The sequence below is a fragment of the Eleutherodactylus coqui genome, chromosome 8 (assembly GCF_035609145.1).
Source record: "Eleutherodactylus coqui strain aEleCoq1 chromosome 8, aEleCoq1.hap1, whole genome shotgun sequence".
NCBI lineage: Eukaryota > Metazoa > Chordata > Amphibia > Anura > Eleutherodactylidae > Eleutherodactylus > Eleutherodactylus coqui.
The window spans coordinates 160,391,091-160,411,634 of record NC_089844.1 but is presented as its reverse complement, the minus strand read 5'-3'; the positions used below and the strand labels follow the sequence as shown (position 1 = coordinate 160,411,634).

Here is a 20,544-nt window from a genome sequence, read left to right as displayed (position 1 = left end):
GCACCACACATTGTGGGGTCTTTCTGCTTCTGGAATCTCAGCAGTCTATCAGTATAAAGGAGTACACCCTATTACACACATGGAAACTATGGAGGGATAGAGAGCCTAGACTGGTGCTGCATACCACAAAGAATGCACCTTAGGGAGAGCACCAATAAGGTGAGTGAGGAAACTTATAAGGCTGTCCATGCTCCTCTAGGAAATATGGAAATAAGGAAGATGGAACAATATCCTAAGGAGTGATGTCTCCGCTCCCAACCCACGTCATAGGCTTCTCACTAGCCAAGCCAGGATCCTAATGCACACTGATGAGGGTCGAAAATCACGAAACAGCTGTCTGTGTATAGATTCTGGCTTGGTTTTCAATTCCCAATCATTGCTCTACTGTGTCACTGTGAAGATATGTTACAGTTAGAATTATCTGGAGTTAGGGTTGGCTTAGGGTGATACTTTTAGGAGATGGACATTTTTAACCTCTTAAGGTTGCGGGCCTGTTTTTCCATTTTTGTTTTTTCCTCCTCCTTTTAAAAAATCGTAACTCCTTTATTTATTCATTGGCGTAGCTGTATAAGGGCTTGTTTTTTGTGGGATGAGTTACATTTTTAATGGTACTATTTAGTGTACCATAAAATGTACTGAAAAACTTTACAAAAGTTCTAAGTAGAGTAAAATGAAAAAAAAAAAATGACATTCCGCCATCTTTCAGTGAATCTTGTTTCTACGGCGCACAAACTGCAACAAAAATGACATGACAGCTTTATTCTATTGGTCAGTACGATTACTATGATATCAAACTTATTTAGTTTTTTTTTGCTGTACTACTTTTATTTTTTTTCAAAGACATTTAATTTTTTTAAAATTATTATCTGCCGTCATCTTCTGCGCACAATAACTTTTTATTTTATTCCATTGAAATAGTTATGCGAGGGCTCCCTTTTTGCAAGACATCCTGTAGTTTACTTTGGTACCATTTTGGAATACATACGACTTTTTGATCGCTTTTTATTGCCTTTTTTTGGGAGACAGGGTAACCAAAAAGTGCATTTCTGGCATTCTTTATTTTTTTTCCCAGACGACATTCACCTTGCAGGGTAAATAATTAGCAACGTTGATAGATTGGACTTTTACGGACGTGGCGATATCAAACATGCATTTTTATTTTATGATTTAGATTTTTTTCATTATAGATATGTCAAAAAGAGGGTGATTTACATTTTTATTACTTTTTTTTTTTACAATCAGTAAAACTTTATTGATCTTATTTTTACTTTTTCTTTTAGCCCCTGTAGAGGACCACAACTAACGATGCTTTGATCGATCTTGCAGTATGATGTAATACTGTGGCATTACATCATACTGCCATCTGACAGGCAGTCTATCAAGCCACCCCACGGGGATGGATCGATAGACAGCCCTGGGGCCTTTCAGAAGGACCCTGGCTGCTATGACACCCCGGCTGCGATCTCATCATGGTTCGGGGGATTTAAATACCGCGGCCAGAATTGACAGCAAGGTGTTCACAAGGTTAATAGCGCTGATCAGCTGCGTAGCTGATTGCAGCTATTGCTTGCGAGTGTCAGCTGTAATAAACAGCTAAAGAGAGGTGAGCCCCAATGCTGCAAGACATAAATGTATGTCCTGAAGCGTTAAGGCGTTAAGCGATATCTAACCTCTTTACCATTTGTGGCAAGTGGGGGTTACTCACCTATCGGTTCGCCATCTTTCAGTCAGGAAGGTTGGCACACGTGCATAAAAGGCTCGGGAGACTTGGAGCTTCTTTTAAGTTCTGGCATCTGCCATTATTTATTTCATCTACAGCACATGCAATACTTAGTACATACAGTCCTCATGGTTCAGAACCCACAGGGTCTTTATCACCACCCCTCACCACGGAAAACTAGAGGTGCCCCCCTCTGTCAGACTTGAGAAAGGCCCTAACTCATTTGTGCCGGACCTAAGACTCCTAGTTCTTGATGTGGCATTTTCACAACACCTCTCACTCTAGCTCTCAGCTAACTTTTCCCCCTGAGTGTAGCAGGAGCTAATACTTTTATGTTTCCTGCCACACTCACAGATGTTACCTCTTGTTTCTGCAGCCTGAATGTCTATCTACCACACTCTGCAGGCCATTCTGTGTACTGCACTCCTACACCTTATTAGAGTGACAAGAAATAGAGTGACAGAAGTCATCAGAGTCACAGAAACGTTCTGTACATCATCATAAGTGTATTCCGTGTTAACACTATTGTGACCCAGATACATAAAATAAGAGTTGATTTTGAATGTTTTCCCACAGATCTCCCCTGGAGCCCATGTGTGGATGAAATCTTTGTCCTCAGGTTGGAAGATCAGCTAAGAACCTGCATGATGTGCAGTATTACTGGCTACTTCCCAGATAAACTGAGTGTGTCTTGGTATAAGAAGGAGAATGGAGTTACTTCTGCAGTGCAGGACTCTGAGGACATAGCGACAAAGATCGAACCGCACAAAAGGAAAAACATGACATTTGGTTGTACTGCAGTTCTACATTTCAATCCAGATGCTAAGAAGGACCAAGGATCAGAATTTATCTGCAGGGTGGAGCATCCCAGCCTGGAGCATCCAATAGAGAGAAGCAGCGGACCCCTCTGTATATTAAGACATGGTGAAGAGAGTGATTATAAACATGGATCCCACTAGTCTGCAATGCAGAGACTTTATCCGTTTATGGACCCCGTTATTTATCTCTAAAGGAGTTTTATCAACAAAGACAATGTTTGATTGCTGGGGGTTCGAAGATGAAGACCCCCAGCCATTCGGAGAACTGCATAACAACTACCCCATGTGATTGGATCAGTAGTGCACATGCATGACTACTAGTCCATTCACTTCTATGGGAAGGAAGGGGTTTGTTGAGTGCAGTTATCTCCAATTATCCCATAGAAGTGAATAGAGTAGCGGTTGGACATGTGCACAGCTGATCCAATCACATGAGGCAGTTAGGGAAACCCCAACAATCAAACATTTTTCCCCTATCCTGTGGGATTACTCCTTTAGGGCACCTTCACACGTGCCTAAGTGTATTCACGCTCGCAAAAGGAGGACGGGATTGCGCTCTGATTGGAGTGCTATCATGTCTTCTGGCAAGCGCATTCTCCCTCATTACTGTACTTTTACCCACTGCCAGTCCTGTTCACATTGGCGCAGGACATACCCGTGCCATGATAGAACAGGAAGGGCAGTCTAATGAGTAGGCGGTCAGCCTAATTAGTGTTATGTAACATCACAAAATTTAGGTAGGAAGAAGTGCACATTCGCGCACCCCATAGACTCCTATGGGGCCTCAGGTGAGCAAATGTGTACAAAAATAGAGCAATGTGAGGGAAACAATTGCAATCTATGGGTTTTAAAGGTTGCAGTTCCCACAGCTGATTTTCTGCGCACCAGGATGTGCTGCTATTTGTTTCCCACATTGTGATGCGGTAAAACGTCACTCGTGTATTATCCCATGAGTGATGAGCATATATTCGTGTGAGATTTGTGCGTCTCGTAATGCACAAATCACTTATGATTTTCTCACCTGTGTGCAGCTGGCCTGAGGCCTTCCTAATGCAGGTGTTTTTTTCAGTGTTTAACGCTGTGTTTTCAGAGCTGCGCTAAACGCTGTACAATGCCGCCATTCATTTTAATGGAGCTTCTCAGAGAAGTGTTAAAATGCTGTATTTAGTCATCTTCTGTGGGCGACTGAGGACTGCAAGAAGTGCGTTGGAGCTCCGGAGAGCAGTGGGAGGGACCTGAACCTAGTCTGCTGGGTAATGTATTCCTTTTTTTTAATGTAATGCAGTTAGGGATTATTTTTGGGGTAGGGGTTACATGTCAAGCCTCCCAGAAAATCCAAAAAAAACATGGTAGGTCTTATTTTCAAGGTACGTCTTATTTTTGGAGAAACAGGGTATATTGCTGTATGCTGATTTCAACTGTGTTTTCAGTTTTTTTGTAGCACGTCTTGTTTCTATGATGAAATGCATCATGTTTCCTATTGGTTGTAATATAACTGCTATGTAATCAGTATTATTTCTCATTTCAGATTTGAATTCACTTACCATAAATGTATTTGTTGGAATGCAGAAAATGCTAGATCTGTGGGTAATTTATAGCTTCAGGACAGCGACGTAAAATTACTGCAAGTCTTTCAAAAATCTACACATTGTCCTTGGGGTGTGCACTGGGTGATCAGGGTGGATCATGGGCTCCACACGTTATGTGTTCAGCATGTTCTAGTGGGTTCTGATTGGCTTCATGGGCGGAAGTCTTCACTTTCATTTGTGATACCTATAATATGGAGGGAGCCAAACGATTATGACAAGGATTGCTACTTTTGCGGTATTACTACAACTGGCTTTTCGGCTAAAATTAGGCATAAAATCATTTTCTCAAAATTTGGATTCGGCCTTTAGACAAGTTACTCATGATGCCTCACTGCCAATTCCAGTTCTTAAGACCCATTTAGACATAACGATTATTGCTCAAAATTTGCTGAAAAAGCCGTCTTTTGAGCGATAATTGTTGTTTGTAACTGCACTTACATGGTGCAATTTTCGTTAAGCAGTTGCTGATCTTGTCTTTCAGGGTGCGTTCACACGAAGGTATATCGGCTCGGTTTTCACGCCGAGCCGATATACGTTGTCCTCGTGTGCAGGGGGGGGAGGCTGGAAGAGCCCAGGAACAGGAATGGAGCTCCCGCCCCCTCTCTGCCTCCTCCCCACCCCTCTGCACTATTTGCAATGGGGAGAGGTGGGACAGGGGCGGGGCTAATTCGAGGACCTTAGCCCCACCCCCGTTCCGCCTCCTCTCATTGCAAATAGTGCAGAGGGGCGGAGAGGAGGCAGAGAGGGGGCCTGGAGCTCAGTTCCTGCTTCTGGCTCTTCCATCCTACCCCCCCCCCCTGCACACGAGAACAACGTATATCGGCTCGGTGTGAAAACCGAGCTGATATACGTTCGTGTGAACGCACCCTCAGGATGCTAAAAGACAATGATCTGCCTTATAAGGAATTCACAGTGGGATACAGCTGATACTATTGTTTCTGCTGTATCCCTCTCCCTGAACACTGGGGGGGGGGGGGGGTATGAATAACACAGCTGTCCAGTTGCATTGTTCATCCCTTGCTCTGAGCGCTCGTCTGTATAACAGCCAGGCGCTTCGAGCAGAGAACACCTGGATGCAGAAGACAAGCAGCCGCGTTTGTCTTCTACATCCCCTGCTCAGAGCTCAAGGTGATCGCTCAACCTTTGAGCGATCACCTTGCGCTTAAAGGCACACAACGATTATTCCTTAAAAGTCGCTCAAAAGACATCTTTTGAGCGATAATCGTTGTGTCTAAATCAGGCTTTACAGTGAAAATATTGGATTCCATTAAGGAAGAAACTGAATTGATATGCATGCCACTGCTGGTGAAGATCCTGCAGATTTAGACTACATGCCTGATGTTGAAAGAGAGCCAGAAACATTTCCCCGGAAAAGCTGATGGATTTGATTAGGAACTGATTAGGGACTTATCTCTCCCAAAAGATAAGGCAAAGCTTTTGGCATCCAGAGTTAAGCAAAAACACCTACTTGGAAAAAATGCTTAAAGGCCCATTTAGACACAACGATTATTGATCAAATTTCACTCAAAAGCCGTCTTTTGAGCGATAATCGTTGTGTCTAACTGCACTGACATCGTGCAGTCTTCTTTAAGCCGTCGCTCATCATTGAACGATGAACCTTATCAGGGGTTCACAGCGGGATACAGCTGATACTATTGTTTCAGCTGTATCCTGCTCCATGAACATAGGCTGGGTATGAAGAACACAGCTGTCCAGCTGCATTCTTCATACCCCGCTCACAGCGCTGTATTTAACAGCCGGGCTCTCCGAGCAGGGCACAGTTGGATGCATCCTTCGCTTGGAGCGCAAGGTGACCGTTCAACGTTTGAGCAATCACCTTGTCCTTAAATGGACACAACGATTATCGCTCAAAAGTGGCTCAAAAGACATCTTTTAAGTGATAATCATTGTGTCTAAATGGGCCTTAAGTGCGCAACTATCAAAAACGTATCCATATGTTACTGAGGGCACTTTCATATGCGCGTATATTGGCTGCCGTTTTCACAGCCGGCCAATATATGCTAAGTGTGAGGTGCAAAAACTTGTTAACGGGTGCACAAATCTAACATTTGTGCGCCCGTTCAGACAGCATGGGCCCCAGCGCATATATGCCGAGGTTGCCAAGCCCTCGCCCCTTCCCTCCACCTTGCCAGCTCACCTCCTCTCTCCTCCCCTCCGGTTGATTGCAATGGGGGGGGCAGGAGGGGGCGGAGCTAATCGCTGCCCCATCCCGCCTCCTCCCATCGCTGGCTACAGACAAGGGGCGGGGAGGGGATGCCTGCAATGGGAGGAGGCGGGATGGGGCAGTGCTTATCTCCGCCCCATCCTGCCCCCCTCCCATTGCAATTAGCCGGAGGGGAGCAGAGAAGAGGGAGGGAAGTTAGCAGTCACGCCGCTAAACTCCCTCCCACCTCCCCTCTCTGGCTGCTGTCATTGGCTCCCATAGGAGCCCATGCAGTGGCCAACATATTCCGGCCCAAAATATAGTTCCAGGACTATCCTTTGGGCCCAAAGTAAAAATGCCTGGCGCTATATTGGCTGTCTGGGTGCTTTTATGTTGTGGGAATATGACCATGTGATCTGATGCATTGGAATCCAATGCATCAGATCATAGCATATATCGGCCGACCGTGAAAACAGCGGACCGATATATGCTCGTGTGAAAGAGCCCTTAGTTTGGAATGATTCCTTTGCTGGTAGATTCTGAAATATACTGTGACAAGTCGGGGTTCACTCGCCTTTGGATCGCCGTCCACACAGTTAGGAAGTGGCACAACTTGCACAAAACTATGCTCCAGTAGTCTGAAGGTTTCTTTAGATCTGGCTCCTGCCTGTCTTTATTCACAGCACATCACAAATCATACACCATCTAGATAGCTTTTAGGTTTAACAACCCACAGGGTCCTGTCACTAACCCCACCTGGGGCATCTGGAGGCCATCTTTCTCCGTCAGACAGGGTGACAGACCCAACTAGTCCGCACCGAACCTCAGTCTTCCAGTGCCTGATGCGGCTTCCTTCACTGCCTCTCCGGCTCTCAGCCAACATCTCTCTGGCTCTCTCAGCCAACGTCTCTTTTTCCGGCAGGAACTGGCTCTTGTGTAGCCACTTCCTGCTACACCAATCAGGTGTTAACCTTTATTTTTCCTTTCTCTAGGTACCAGACTGCTATCTAGCACCCTCTGCAGGCCAGTCTGCTCTACTACAATACAAAAATCATTAAAAATCATAGGTGGTCATATTTCAAAAACTGAACGTGGTAGGAGAAAACTGAATGCATATATGGAATCAGCATGAAAAGTTGGCCGGGAAAAAATGTATTTTTGTTTATGATGACAGAAAAAGTTTTATTTTGTTGACCAGTGAGGGATTAGGAGAACCTTCTAATGAGTCCATGTGACTATATATCAGATGGAAATCCATACTGCAGCTTCATGTTATTGTACATGTAATGTCTGATTATTTTATCCTCTTCCGACAGCTAATGTTTCATTCATAATAAGAGACATTGAGGGTCCTCCTAAGCTTATTGATGGAAAAATAGCCATACTGTACTACACAGTGGACCACTGCCCCAAGGACCTGAGTGTGACGTGGCTGATGAGAAGAGCTGGACAGGTCCAGGAGATCCAGACGTCTCAGATGAGAGGACATGAAGAAGAGAGTTTACTGGATACATCCTATGTGATCAGATCACAACGGGAGGGACGTCAGTATGTAACATCACTGAGCTTCATACCACGTATGGAAAGACACAAAGATGTGACCTTCATCTGTAGAGGTGTCAACAATCAGCATAATGACGAGAAGACGTTTCACTGTAAGACCATTTATGGTAAGATAGCCTGACATTATGACATATAAACTAAGAAAGCATATATGTGACCTACCACATGGATAGGTGCACATACTTCTCTGTACAATTAGCTTGTGGAAAATTTTTTTTAAACCTACAGAGAGAATTATCTACTGTGACCATCGCCAGCTCTTTGCTGTGTTCTTCGTTTTTTGAATTTCTTTGCTCTGAAAGCCATATCACTTACCTTCTCTATCGACCTTTCCATATGAGAGTTTGTTCTTTCTCTGATGAGTTCTATATATTAATTTCTATTTATTGGCGCATATGTAACATTGGAAAATGTTAGTTTATTAAAGGAAATCTGTCAGCAATTTCCCCCCAAAATTACTGTAAATGCCTTCAAAAGACACAGACTCTGAATGTTACTTTTATCTTTATGCTTAATTACAATCCACTGATGTCTGAGTGGTGCTCTGTGTTATGTATGCCTGATGCTATCAGATAACCTTTAACGGGTTGTCCCAACATTTCATCTTATCCCCTTTGCACTAGATTGGGAATAAGTGTCTTATTGGTGGAGGTCTGACCACTGGAAGCTCCACCGATGACAAATATCTGGTCCTGTGTCCCCATGTATGCATAGAGTCAGCAGTTGAATATACTGCTCCATTCATCTCTGTCGGACTACTGAAAAAAAGCCAAATACTCTAACCCTGTAGTGTGGATAAGGGATAAGTTGAAATTCCTGCACAATCCCTTTAAAGTGAACTATAAAATGTGGCTGGTTGCTGATGTTCAATGAGCAGACATGAGATGTAGTTATGGAGAGATGAAGAGTGTTATGTGTGGAGATGTTCACCTTATTCTGCCCTTCACATTTCAGTAAAGCCCAGGCTGTCACAGCCGTTGATGAGAAGTCTCTTTATCTTTGGAGAGATGAAGTATTTGCTCAACTTGGAGAACTTTTATCCTGAAAGCATCAGGATTACATGGAGGTGCGGAGTGGGAGGATCAGAAGACGTCATATCATCCACTGACTCATTGGCCGATAATCCTGACACAACCTACAGCGTCTCCAGTGAGGTCAGAATCCCTGAGGATCGTCACAAGGATCCAGGATTCACAGTACGAGTAACCTGGGAACACGAATCTATGGAGAGACCAGAATCCAGGGAGCTGTCTGTCAGAGATTCAGGTGAGGAGCGGGATGTTACTGCAACAGCCGAGTAAAGCACCCAAAAGGGAGACCATGAGGGTTGCAGAAGGGTTGTCACGGGCGTCTCTCTGGTCCCTCCAGACAGTGGTGCCAAAGCTGCTGTACTCAGGGGTTGTTTAGTGACCCAAAGAACGTACCACAGTGCACTTACAGGAAGGCCTGTTTTCTCACTCGTGACGCCAGTACTCCAACCAGGACTCTCAGGATGGAATGCTGATTAAATAAAGGAGACAAGTCTGGTAGCTTGTGGTAGTAATCTGGGAGTACGCAGATTTAGTAAGTGGAAGTTTGAAACAGTTGAACAGTGTAAAATCTCCAATACAGTATGTGGTAGCGGTACAGAGATATACAACAGTATGCAGATTGAAAGACGTTTTCCCACTAGTTGCTCTAACTGGAGAGATGAGTGAACTGATTAATCCATTAAGGACCAGGCGCGGTAAATATACGGCACCTGTTCCTGGGCTTAAAACCCCGCCAATAGTAAAATTACGGCGGCGCTTTAAGCCTCCTTCCTCTGCAGTCAGAGGCAGGATGGGTTATCAGCTGTTAGTAACTGCTGATAACCTGGAAAAAAAGACAGGAGGGGTTTTAACCTTTTATCCCTTTTCCTTCCCCGAGTACACAGTACTCAATTAGCGCTGTGTACTAGAAATTAAAAGTGGAAGTGTAACTTCCACTATGGGAGTCGGGGGGTCATGTGACTGCCGGGGTTCCCTGCTATAGCAGAGCTGGATGGTCATACTAGACCCTGATGAGCTCTGCCAGTGACTAATGTCACTACAAGGGATGTTTTCCCCTGTAACTGGGGTCCTATGGATGCCCTAGTTACTGTGGGAAAGTGTCAAATAAAAAAAATAAAAAACTGAATGTCCACCAGAGGTCTTATAGTAAAAAAAACTTAATTACATACACAAGTAAATAAAAATTAGATAATACAACAACAATATATACTTAAGAAAAAAATAACCCGAAGCCGACACCAACTAAAACCGTCGCTGTGTGTACCCTGTATACCAAAACCATACATATTATATATCAAAACATCCAAAATAAATAGTGAAACTCTTTCCTATACGTTATTTTAGCATAAATATGCTAAATAAAAAAAATAACTATAAATGTATAAAAAAATCATTTTTTTAGCATTTTACCCCCAATAAAACTAAGAAACGGGAAAAAAATCAGTGAAAGATATTTTAAAAATCGCTCTATGTCACGGAAAAAAAATGCAGCAAAAATAATTTTTACTTTCGTTTTTTTGGCAATTCTGTCATTTTAAAAACAGCTTTTTTGTACAGCACACATATCAAGGAAGACTTGCACCCCAAAATGCATACCCCTGTTTGTCCTGTTTTCAGAAACATACCCATTGTGGCCCTAATCTTCTGTCTGGATGCACAACGGGGCCCAAAATGAAAGGAGTAGTCGGTGGCTTTCAGAACAGACATTTTGCTTGAAGGACTTTTATGCCCCATTGCCCACTTGTAGAGTTCTTGTGCGCTCAAAACCATAGAGAACCCCTACAAATGACCCCATTTTGAAAACTAGACCCCTAAAGGAATTCATCTAGGGGTGTACTGTGTATTTTAACCCTACAGTTTTTGAATAAATTTAAGCAAAGCAGCAGGAAAAATTACAATTTTCATTTTCTTGGCAATTGTGTCAATTTAATAACTGTTTTTTTGTACAGCACACATATAAATGAAGACCTTCACCCCAAAATTGATCCTCTGTTTGCCCCATGTTCAGAAACATACCCATTGTGACCCTAATCTACTTACAGGACACATGATTAGGCCTATAATGGAAGGAGCACCCACTGGATTTCAGGGCACAACTGAATAAATTCCAGGCCCCATTGCCCACTTGTGGAGCCGTTGAGCGCTTAAAAGCAGAGAACCCCCACAAATGACCCTATTTTGAAAACTAGACCCCTTAGCGAACTCCTCTAAGGGTGTACTGCATATTTTTACCCCACAGTATTTAAATGAATCTAAGCAAAGCAGAAGGAAAAAAATTACAATTTTCATTTTTTGGCAATTGTGTAAATTTAAAAACAGTTTTTCTGTACAGTGTACATAGAAATGAAGACGTTCACCCCAAAATGGATCCCCACGTTTGTCCCATTTTCAGAAACATTCCCGTTGTGGCCCTAATCCACTTACAGGACCCATCGCAATGCCTATAATGGCCGTTGGATTGCAGGGCACAACTGAATAAATTCCAGGCCCCATTGCTCACTTGTATGGAATAAAAACGGACTCCCTAATAATATCCCCCCCTCCCCCCTCTTCACCCGCATGCCCTTTTTGGCATTCCTCAAATCTTAGATAAAAGTAATAATGTGAACTGTGTGGTATTTCCAAAGACAGGGGTAATTATGGCGGCCTGGTTGGGATGGGCACATGGGGCAATAAAACCGGGCATCCCCCCTCCTCTCATGCTTTTTGGGGGGTATTTCTTGACCTCAGCGGCAGGGATGGGGTGTAAAGAGTGGCGCTCTGTGAGGCTTCGTAAGGTGCGGCGGTCTCACACAGAAGGCACTCAACAAGCTGCTCCTGGAACTGCAGGAAGGCGGGCGTTCACGGGACTTCTTGTAAATTAAGTATTACAGGTAGTGATCTGAATAACGCTGGGCGCACACTGCCAGATGTGGAATTTGCTTGCAGAGGCCCGCAGCGAATCCCAGCTATGAGCCGGCCGTGGAGCTGCGTATGGCTGTGTAATGTACTGCGCATAACTGTGTACTCACACAGGTGGTCATGTGCAGTACACCTATTTTTCTTTGTATTTCCCGCATCGTTGCTTAGTGATGACACGGGTACCCGCAGCCCGTACACAATGTAGTTTTGTATGGGCTGCGGGTATATCTGTGACCATGGAGCACAATGGGCTCTATGTTTCGGATATCCGTGGTAAAATAGAACCTGCTGTGTTCTGTTTTCTGAGAGTGGATTACGTAATTCCGACGCTCTAATGTGAGTGGAAATGTGTAATTCAATGTATTTTATCGATGCACGTATTACCGCGGATAAGATGCATGCAGAATCCGTGATTCCTATCCGGTCATGTGAGACCGGCCTAAGGTAGATCAATACCTTTTTATCATGTGACCAGGGACCACTGAATGAAGTCACTGCTCCAGGCCCTCGTCGACCGTTGGGCACCGGAAGCAAGGAGATTTTGAATTTCCTGGGCTCCCTGGCTCCTACGCATGTGTCTGGCATTTTGCCAGTGGTCGCATGTGCAGAATGTGGGAAGGTTCACGGAGGAGGATCACGTCGGGGTTCAAATACGGAGGCCTCCGGTAAAAAGTTTAATCTCCTCTCACCGATCACATCGGTGAGGGGAGATGAAACTTTAATTTTTTAAAACTTGTACGTGATCGCCATTATCCATTGGATAACGGTGAACATGTGATCAAGAACTGCTCACAGCGGCCCCCCGTGAAATCTCCAGGCTCTCAGCTAAGTTTTGTAGCCAGGAGCAGGGAGAATTTAAATTACCCTGGCAATCCATGGCTTTTGCGCATGCGTCTGCCATTTTGGCGATGGGAGCGTGCGCAGAAGCTGGGGTAAGGTCCGCGGATAAATCCTGGGGCCTTAGGTACGTAATTTCATCCTCCCTCATGGATATGATCTATGAAGGGAAATGAAACGTAAGCTTTTTAAACTTTTTTTAACTTTTTAAAACTTTTTTTTACACTTTTTTACACTCTTTTTTTAACTTTAAATGATCACTATGATCCATTGGATAACAGAGATCACGTCCCCAGTGACATCTCTCTGCTCCTGGCTACACATGGTAGTCAGGAGCAGAGGGATTTTGAATTTCCTGGGGAGCGAACCACTCTGTGCACGTGCCCGATGAATGACATCAGACGTGCAAGTGCAGAGGGGACTTCAGGTCTCGGAAGACCAGCACATCGTGGAGGACCCGCAATTGGTATTTTCACCTCCCCATGGATCCGATCCATGAGGGGAGGTGAAACTTTAACTTTATTTTTACTTTTTAAATTTTTTCATGATCGTCGCTATCCATTGGATAGCAGCGATCGCGGGTCTGGGGACCGGTCACCGTGGTCCCCGGTGACATCTCCTGGTTCCCGGCTACTTTCAGGAGTCGGAAGCCAGGAGATTTTAAATATACCGGGGCTCCTGGCCTTCTACGCATGCATGTGATGTCATCTATCTGGTGCACATGCGCAGAAGGCTGGCATCTGGTCCTCGAGGACCAGATCACCGGGGGACAGCGTGGAGGATGGGGGTGAGTAATCTCAGCTGCCCCTATGAATCCGATCCGTGAGGGCAGCTGAATCTCTAACTTTTTTAAAACTTTTTTTGCACCTTAATTTGATCGGCGCTATCCATTGGATGGCGCAGATCGGATTGCCTAAGGAGACTTACTGCAGCCCGGGATGACACCTCCAGGCTGTCGGCTACCTGTGGGCACCAATAGCATGGAGCTCTCACGTGGCTTTAATCCCTGCAGGAAGCATGTTTCTACATCCTCAGGGATTAAAGCCCACTTTGCTAGGACGTAAAAACACTATGAGCTGGTCACTAAGGGGTTAAGGTATAAACCAGCTTGGTCCATAAAGGGTTATAGTGTAGATGAAACAGAGTGTAACGTGGTTGTTGAACTAATCCTGGCTTTGAATTTACTGGGTAATTTTCAGACTCACTGTTTTGGTGAAGGACCGACCTCTGAAAGATAATTTGTCCTCTCTGCTGTGAGACACCAAGGGAACTGAATGAGACTTTGCTCAACCTCAGGAAGAACGTGTTGATACTGCTTTCTCCCTTGCCCTAGTACTTTCTCTTCTCCAAAACAACCTCTCTCCTCCAACGCCTGACTACAACCTCCACTCTCTCCCTCCTGGCTGCATCTCCCTTACTGCTCACTGACTCCTCCTTTTATCTCCTCTTCTCCTTCCCACACTTTCTCTTCTCCTCCCACTCTTGCATAGGGACTTGTGTTGATGTTTTCCTGCCTTTGGGCTCTGCACCAGTAACTTTGAAGCTGACTATCAGCTAATAAGACACTAGCTGACATCAGGGCAAAGTTCTAGGCTAAGATTGGCCTCAGACGAGCATGTATTCTGTGCGTGCATATGCGTGCACAAAAACACTCATCTATTACCCCTAATACATTCCCTATGGTGTGTTCACATGTCCGTGCTTTACAGGCGTGTATCTGCAAAGATAGGACATGTGTGCTCCATAGTGAATGCATGCATTGTTTTCAACTGAGCCGCGGCTGCTGCCAGCGGCTCCATTGAAAACAATGGTCTGCCGGCAACCCTGCATTCTTTTTCAGGGAAGGGCTTTACATATAAGCCCTTCCATGAAAAAGAAAGATTTTAGTGTAAAAAAACAAAAAAACTTACCTGTCCGCCGCTGCCGCTTCCCCCGTGGGGAAGAAGAACACATCTGCCGCATGTGGCAGATGTGTCCTTTACCCCTGCTAGTTAAAAGAATTCCCTGCTGCTACATCTGCCACATCTATGACAGATGCAGCAGCGGAAATCTTAAATATAAGCTCTTTCCTGAAAATCCAGTAAAAGTGGTTTACAAATCAAAAACAAATACATACTCACCTCCCTTCAGCTGCAGGGGCTCAGCCATGTCTTCTCCTCGCTGTCCCTGACTCTGTAGTGCTGATCTATCAGCAGGCGGGATTTAAAATCCACGCCTGCTGAAAGAGCTGTTTGTGATTGGCTGAGGTGCTCAGCCAATTACAGGCAGCTCTCGACTGTCATTAATTCGGGTGAAGACAGGACAGGACAGATTTGCTGTGAGTGTTTTGTAGGACCCGCTGGGTCACTACATTACTTCCTCGCTGACTTCTAATACTGTTATATATGGAGAGCGCAGGATGAACCCGGGAGACTTTCTCCGGCACACGAAGACTAGAGCTCTAGTTTGAATACAACATTTCATTGTACTGTACATACACTATATCCCTGTGCTGAAGGCAGATGGTATTTTTGCAGCTAAATGAGGCAGAAATTGGGTTTAATGCAGAGTAAAACAGTTTTTACTGCCCCCCACTTCTATGTAATCTGAGCTGCCGTTACACATCCCATCCTTACATGTTACATACAGTACCTACCTGTGTGATATTTATGTGTGCGTGTGTGTGTGTGTGTGTGTGGGGGGGGGGGGTTCTTTGGTAAAGTTGGTTAAAATTACAAAACATTTCCATGTCCTGTTCTGTAGATTATAGATGGTGTCCAGTTGTAGGAGAGATTCAGATTCCCCGTCTAGTTCACGGCAACCCGGCCGTCCTGCAGTGTGATATCTCGGGGTATTTCCCAGATGCAATCGATGTGGTATGGTGGAGAGTTGGTGACGATGCTGTTAACCAAAGTGTGACATCCATGAGAGCGGCCGATAACACCTACAGCTGTACAGCCCGTCTGACCATCACCCCCACACCAGGGGAAGAATATATATGTCTGGTGAACCATCCCGCCCTGGAGAAACCCATAGAGAAACGCACAGGGAAGCTACAAGTCATCGGTGAGTGTTGGACTGATATATCAAAAAGAGGAAACCTTAGTTTGTATTTGTTTCAGTTTGGTATCTGTTTCTAAATTGGTTTACAGGATTGTAGATAGATCCATTAAAGGGAACCTGTCACCTCCCTACAGCACTAGAAACTAAGGCCGGGCTTTCACGACCATATCCGTATTTCAGCTGTGAGCCCGGCCATGACCCTACATATAGCCACATACTCATGCTAGTAGTCATGTGCAGTACACCTTTTTTTTTGTTTATATTTCTCGCGCTGTCACTTAGTGATCATAGAAATTCCTGCAGCATGTCCACAATGTAATTGAGTATGGGCTACGGGTATATCCACGACCATAGAGCACAATGGGCCCTTTGTTACGGATACCACAATAAATAGAACATGCTGAGTTCTATTTTCCGCAAGTGCTTTATGCAATTCCAACCCAATATTGTGAGCGGAATTTTGTAATCCAATGCACTTGATTGAACAGCATATTACTAGAGATGAGCGAACGTACTCGGATAAGCACTACTCGTCCGAGTAATGTGCCTTATCCGAGTACCTCCCCGCTCGTCCTGAAAGATTCGGGACGCGCTGCGGAGCGGGGAGCTGCAGGGGAGAGCGGGGAGGAACGGAGGGGAGATCTTTCTCTCCTTCTCTCCCGCCCGCTCTGCCCCGCTCCTCCCTGCGACTCACCTGTCAGCAGCGGAGCTCCCCGAATCTTTCAAGACGAATACAGCGGTACTCGGATAAGGCACATTACTCGGACGAGTAGTGCTTATCCGAGTACGTTCGCTCATCTCTACATATTACCACAGATCATACAATCATAAAATCCACAATTCAAATCCGGTCCTTTAAGAGACCAGCCTAAGTTATACTACTGTATGGGATTTGACAGGAATGATGTATTTTTTTATACTTGCCCGCTCCCGTGATCCAATGGCGTCCTACATTGAAGACAGTGCACAGCATGAAAATCTGACTCTTTTCAGAGTCCAAGTCGCATGCTTTCCTATACAAGTCTGTAGGAGGGCACAGGACTCTGAAAAGAGTCAGATTTTCAGTTAGCATGTGGACTTTGCAAGTAGGCAGCACAGGAACCAGCAAGCTGATAAGTATAAAAAATATGGCAACCGTCTCCCTGTTGCCTGCATTATTTTCTTTTGATTTCGGATCAATTTCTGTTGGTCGAAAAGTTGAACAGATATACAGAAAAACCTCTGCTAGCATTGACAGCTACTTAAGCTGATTTCAAGTAAGGCCATTTTTTTAGACAAAATTTTGTCTCTAGTAACATTTATGATGATTATCCGTTCAGTCGCATCCGACCCTCGGTCACTCTATGAATCAATGTTCTCCACGCATTCCTATCTTTAACCACTTCTTTCAGTTCCACGATTGACATGTTGTTGGCGGCCTTGATTGCATCTAGCCATCTTGTTCTTCGTCATCCTGATCTTCTCTTTCCACTGAGCTTGCCAAGCATCAGTACTGTTTCCAGTGAGTTAGCGCGCATCATGTGGCCAAAAAAAGAGAGCCACTGTTTGATGATTTTGCCCTCTAGTGATATTTTCAGTTTGACGCAATCTAACACTACCTTGTTTGCTGTCATGGCAGTCCAAGGTATCCATAGCATTCTCCTCCAGCACTATGGTATAAACCCATCAATTCTCCCTCTGTCTGTTGTTCCTGAGCATCCAACTTTCACAGCCATATGTCGTTATGCGAAAGACCATTGCATTGACCAGTCTAGTTTTTGCTACAATGCTAATATCCTTACTTTTCCAGATCTTTTCCATTCCTTGCATTGCATTCCTACCAAGTGTATCCGTCTATTGATCTCAGGTCCAGATTGCCCATTGTATTCGATTTTGGATCCAAAGAAGATGAAATCTTGGACCGTCTCGACTTCTTCATCGTTAATTTTTATATTCACTGTACCGTTGCCTACCGTGGTCATGATTTTCGTCTTCTTGCTGTTAAGATACAGTCCCATGCGTTCGCTTTCCTTTTGCACTCGTTGGATAAGGTATTCCAGGTCTTTTTCACTTCCCACAAGCAGGGGGGTGGCATCTGCCTATCAGAGGTTGTTGACATTTCTACCACCGATTTTGACGCCAATTTCTAATTTGTCCAGATTGCATCGCCTCATGATCGTTTTTGCGTACAGATTGAAAAGGACTGGTGATAGAATGCAGCCTTGCCGTACGCCTTTCTCGATTTTGAACTAATCAGTGTTTCCATAAGCTGTCCTGATTTTTGCTTCTTGGTTGTTGTAAAGCGACCTTATCAGCTGTTCAGTATGTTCTGGGATGCCCATTTGCTTCAGACACTTCCAAAGCTTGTCATGTTCAACACAGTCAAATACTTTGCTGCAGTCAATGAAACACATGTACACATCTTTTTAATACTCCCGGGTCTTCTCCATGATCCACCGCAGGTTCGTGATTTGGTCCCTAATGCCATGTCCTTTGCTGAAGCCAGCTTGAACGTTCGGCAGTTCATGTTCAACAAGTGTCGCAATGCATTTTTGTCTGATCTTTAAAAGAATTTTGCTCGCGTGAGGTATGAGGGTGATGGTGCGGTAATTGGAACATTCTTGAGCATCACCTTTCTTTGGAAGTATGATGAAGACAGACCTTGTCCAGTCTTTGGGCCACGATTTGGAGCTCCAGATCTTCTCACATAGGTCAGTTAGGATCTTGACTGACACTAGTTTGAGCAGTTCGGCTGGTATGTGATCAACGCCTGGAGCTTTCCTGTTTGGTAGTTGTTTCAGGGCCCATGTGACTACTTCCTCCAGAATGCCCAGTTTTTGTTCTACGTGATCCAACAGCTTGTCTGTTTGATTGCCTGCATACATCTCTGCTGTATATTCTCTCTTGATTTGATTTTCTTCTTGCAATAATTCACCATCCCAGTTTTTGATGGTTGCTGCCTTGCAGGGTGCGAACAGTGCCTGGGTCTGCTTCATATGGGCGAAGAGAGCTCGAGTGTAGCCTTGCTGGTTTGCTTCCTCCAGTTTTGCGCATTTGTCATTCCAGTAGCGCTCCTTGTCTCATCTGACTTTTCTTTGAAATTCCACATTTAGCTGTCTGAATTCAACAATGGTGCCCGCTGCTTTAGCTGCTTGGCACTTGTTGGCGATTGTGATGGGTTCTGATTAGAGATGAGCGAGCGTCGCTAATGCAAACTACTCGAGCGAGTAGTGCCTTATGCGAGTACCTGCCCGTTCGTCTCAAAAGATTTGGGTGCCGGCGGAGAGCGTAAGGAACGGGGAAGGGGGGGGGTGCTCTCTCTCACTCTCTCCCCCCTGCTCACTCCCGCAACTCACCGCTCTCCCCCGCCGGCACCCGAATCTTTTGAGACGAGCGGGCAGGTACTCGCATAAGGCACTACTCACTCGAGTAATTTGCCTTAGCGAGTACGCTCGCTCATCTCTAATTCTGATGGATAACCATAGTAACATTGGTTGCCTCTAATAACACCGTCGTATGCCAGCCCACGTGAACTTGCTGCTGAACCCATGTGATCTTCTGCTTGGTGTCTCCTCTCCCTCCTCCTCCTGCTGCTAAGGCAACCCTCCCTTCTCCTCATCGTCGAGGGGTAATACACTAGTACAGTACAGTACAGTACAATTGCACTCCAATGTAACAGCACAGAGAACACAGTGATAACGCTGAGGACAGATGATGTAGTAGATGTGACCTGCAGTCCTATGTAACAGCATAGATAACACACAGTAACATGTTCAATAACATGCTAAATGTCCCTTTAATTTTTACAAGAGTCTTTTATATTCATTTATGATTGTTATTGTTTTTGGTATTAAAGACCATATTTATTCCCCATTAAATGTGGTTTAGTATATTTTTTAGAATGTCTAAAATGAATTAATTGGATTTACATTCATTCCTATGGAAATAATTATCTCAAGCACCAATGGTTGCAGGTAAAGCCGATTGCTTTCGGATGGATTACCAACGTTAGTAGAGATTTTACTGTATTAAGAGCACAAGATAAACTCAGGAGACTTCCTCCGACACATGAAGACTAGTGCTCTAGTTTGGCTATAACATTTCATTGTACTGTACATATATTATATCCCTGTGCTAAAGACATCAGCAGTAAGAGATGGAATTTTTGCAGTGGGACGAGGCAGAAATTGGGTTTAGTGGAGGGTAAAACATTTTTTACTGCCTTCCACTTCTATGTGCTGCTGTTACACATCCCATCCTGACATGTTACATGTTACATACAGTACATACCTGTGTGAGATTTATGTGTAGGGATGGGCTTTCCTTGGTAAAGTTTGTTTAAAATTGCAAAACATTTCCTTCTTCTGTTCTGCAGATTACAGATGGCGTCCGGTTGTAGGAGAGATTCAGATTCCCCGTCTAGTTCACGGCGTCCTGGCCGTCCTGCAGTGTGATATCTCGGGGTATTTCCCCGAAGCAATCACTGTAACATGGTGGAGACGTGCTGAACCTCAGATATATGAAGTGACTGACGGTGTTGCTAACCAGAGTGTGACATCCAGAAGAGCGGCCGATAACACCTACAGCTGTACCTCCAGTCTGCCCATCACCCCCACACTGCAGGAACATCAGGGGGCAGAATATATATGTGAGGTGAACCATCCCACCCTGGAGAAACCCACAGAGAAAAGCACAGGGAGGCTACAAGTCACCGGTGAGTGTATATACACTTATAGAAATATATAGCTGCCTCCAGCTTTATGGAAAAGGATCAGTTTTATTCACTGACATTTGGTAAATAACTTAAAATAACAAAATATCTCCCTATATATTTTTCGGGTTAAAACCACCCCCAGAGTCCGGCTCTACTGACATTGCATTTAGAGTCGATGTCCGGCAT

At 44.6% G+C, this 20,544-nt stretch overlaps 1 protein-coding gene across 1 annotated transcript in view; it reads left to right on the top strand.

The window, feature by feature from the left end:
• LOC136577977 (uncharacterized) overlaps positions 1 to 20,544 on the top strand; it is a 29,741-nt gene that overhangs the window by 7,097 nt on the left and 2,100 nt on the right. Inside the window, exons 7-10 of the mRNA XM_066577887.1 lie at positions 2,297 to 2,644; positions 7,608 to 7,961; positions 8,809 to 9,120; positions 15,366 to 15,668. Of these exons, the coding sequence (XP_066433984.1) occupies positions 2,297 to 2,644; positions 7,608 to 7,961; positions 8,809 to 9,120; positions 15,366 to 15,668 (1,317 nt within the window). The remainder of the gene's footprint in view (positions 1 to 2,296; positions 2,645 to 7,607; positions 7,962 to 8,808; positions 9,121 to 15,365; positions 15,669 to 20,544) is intronic.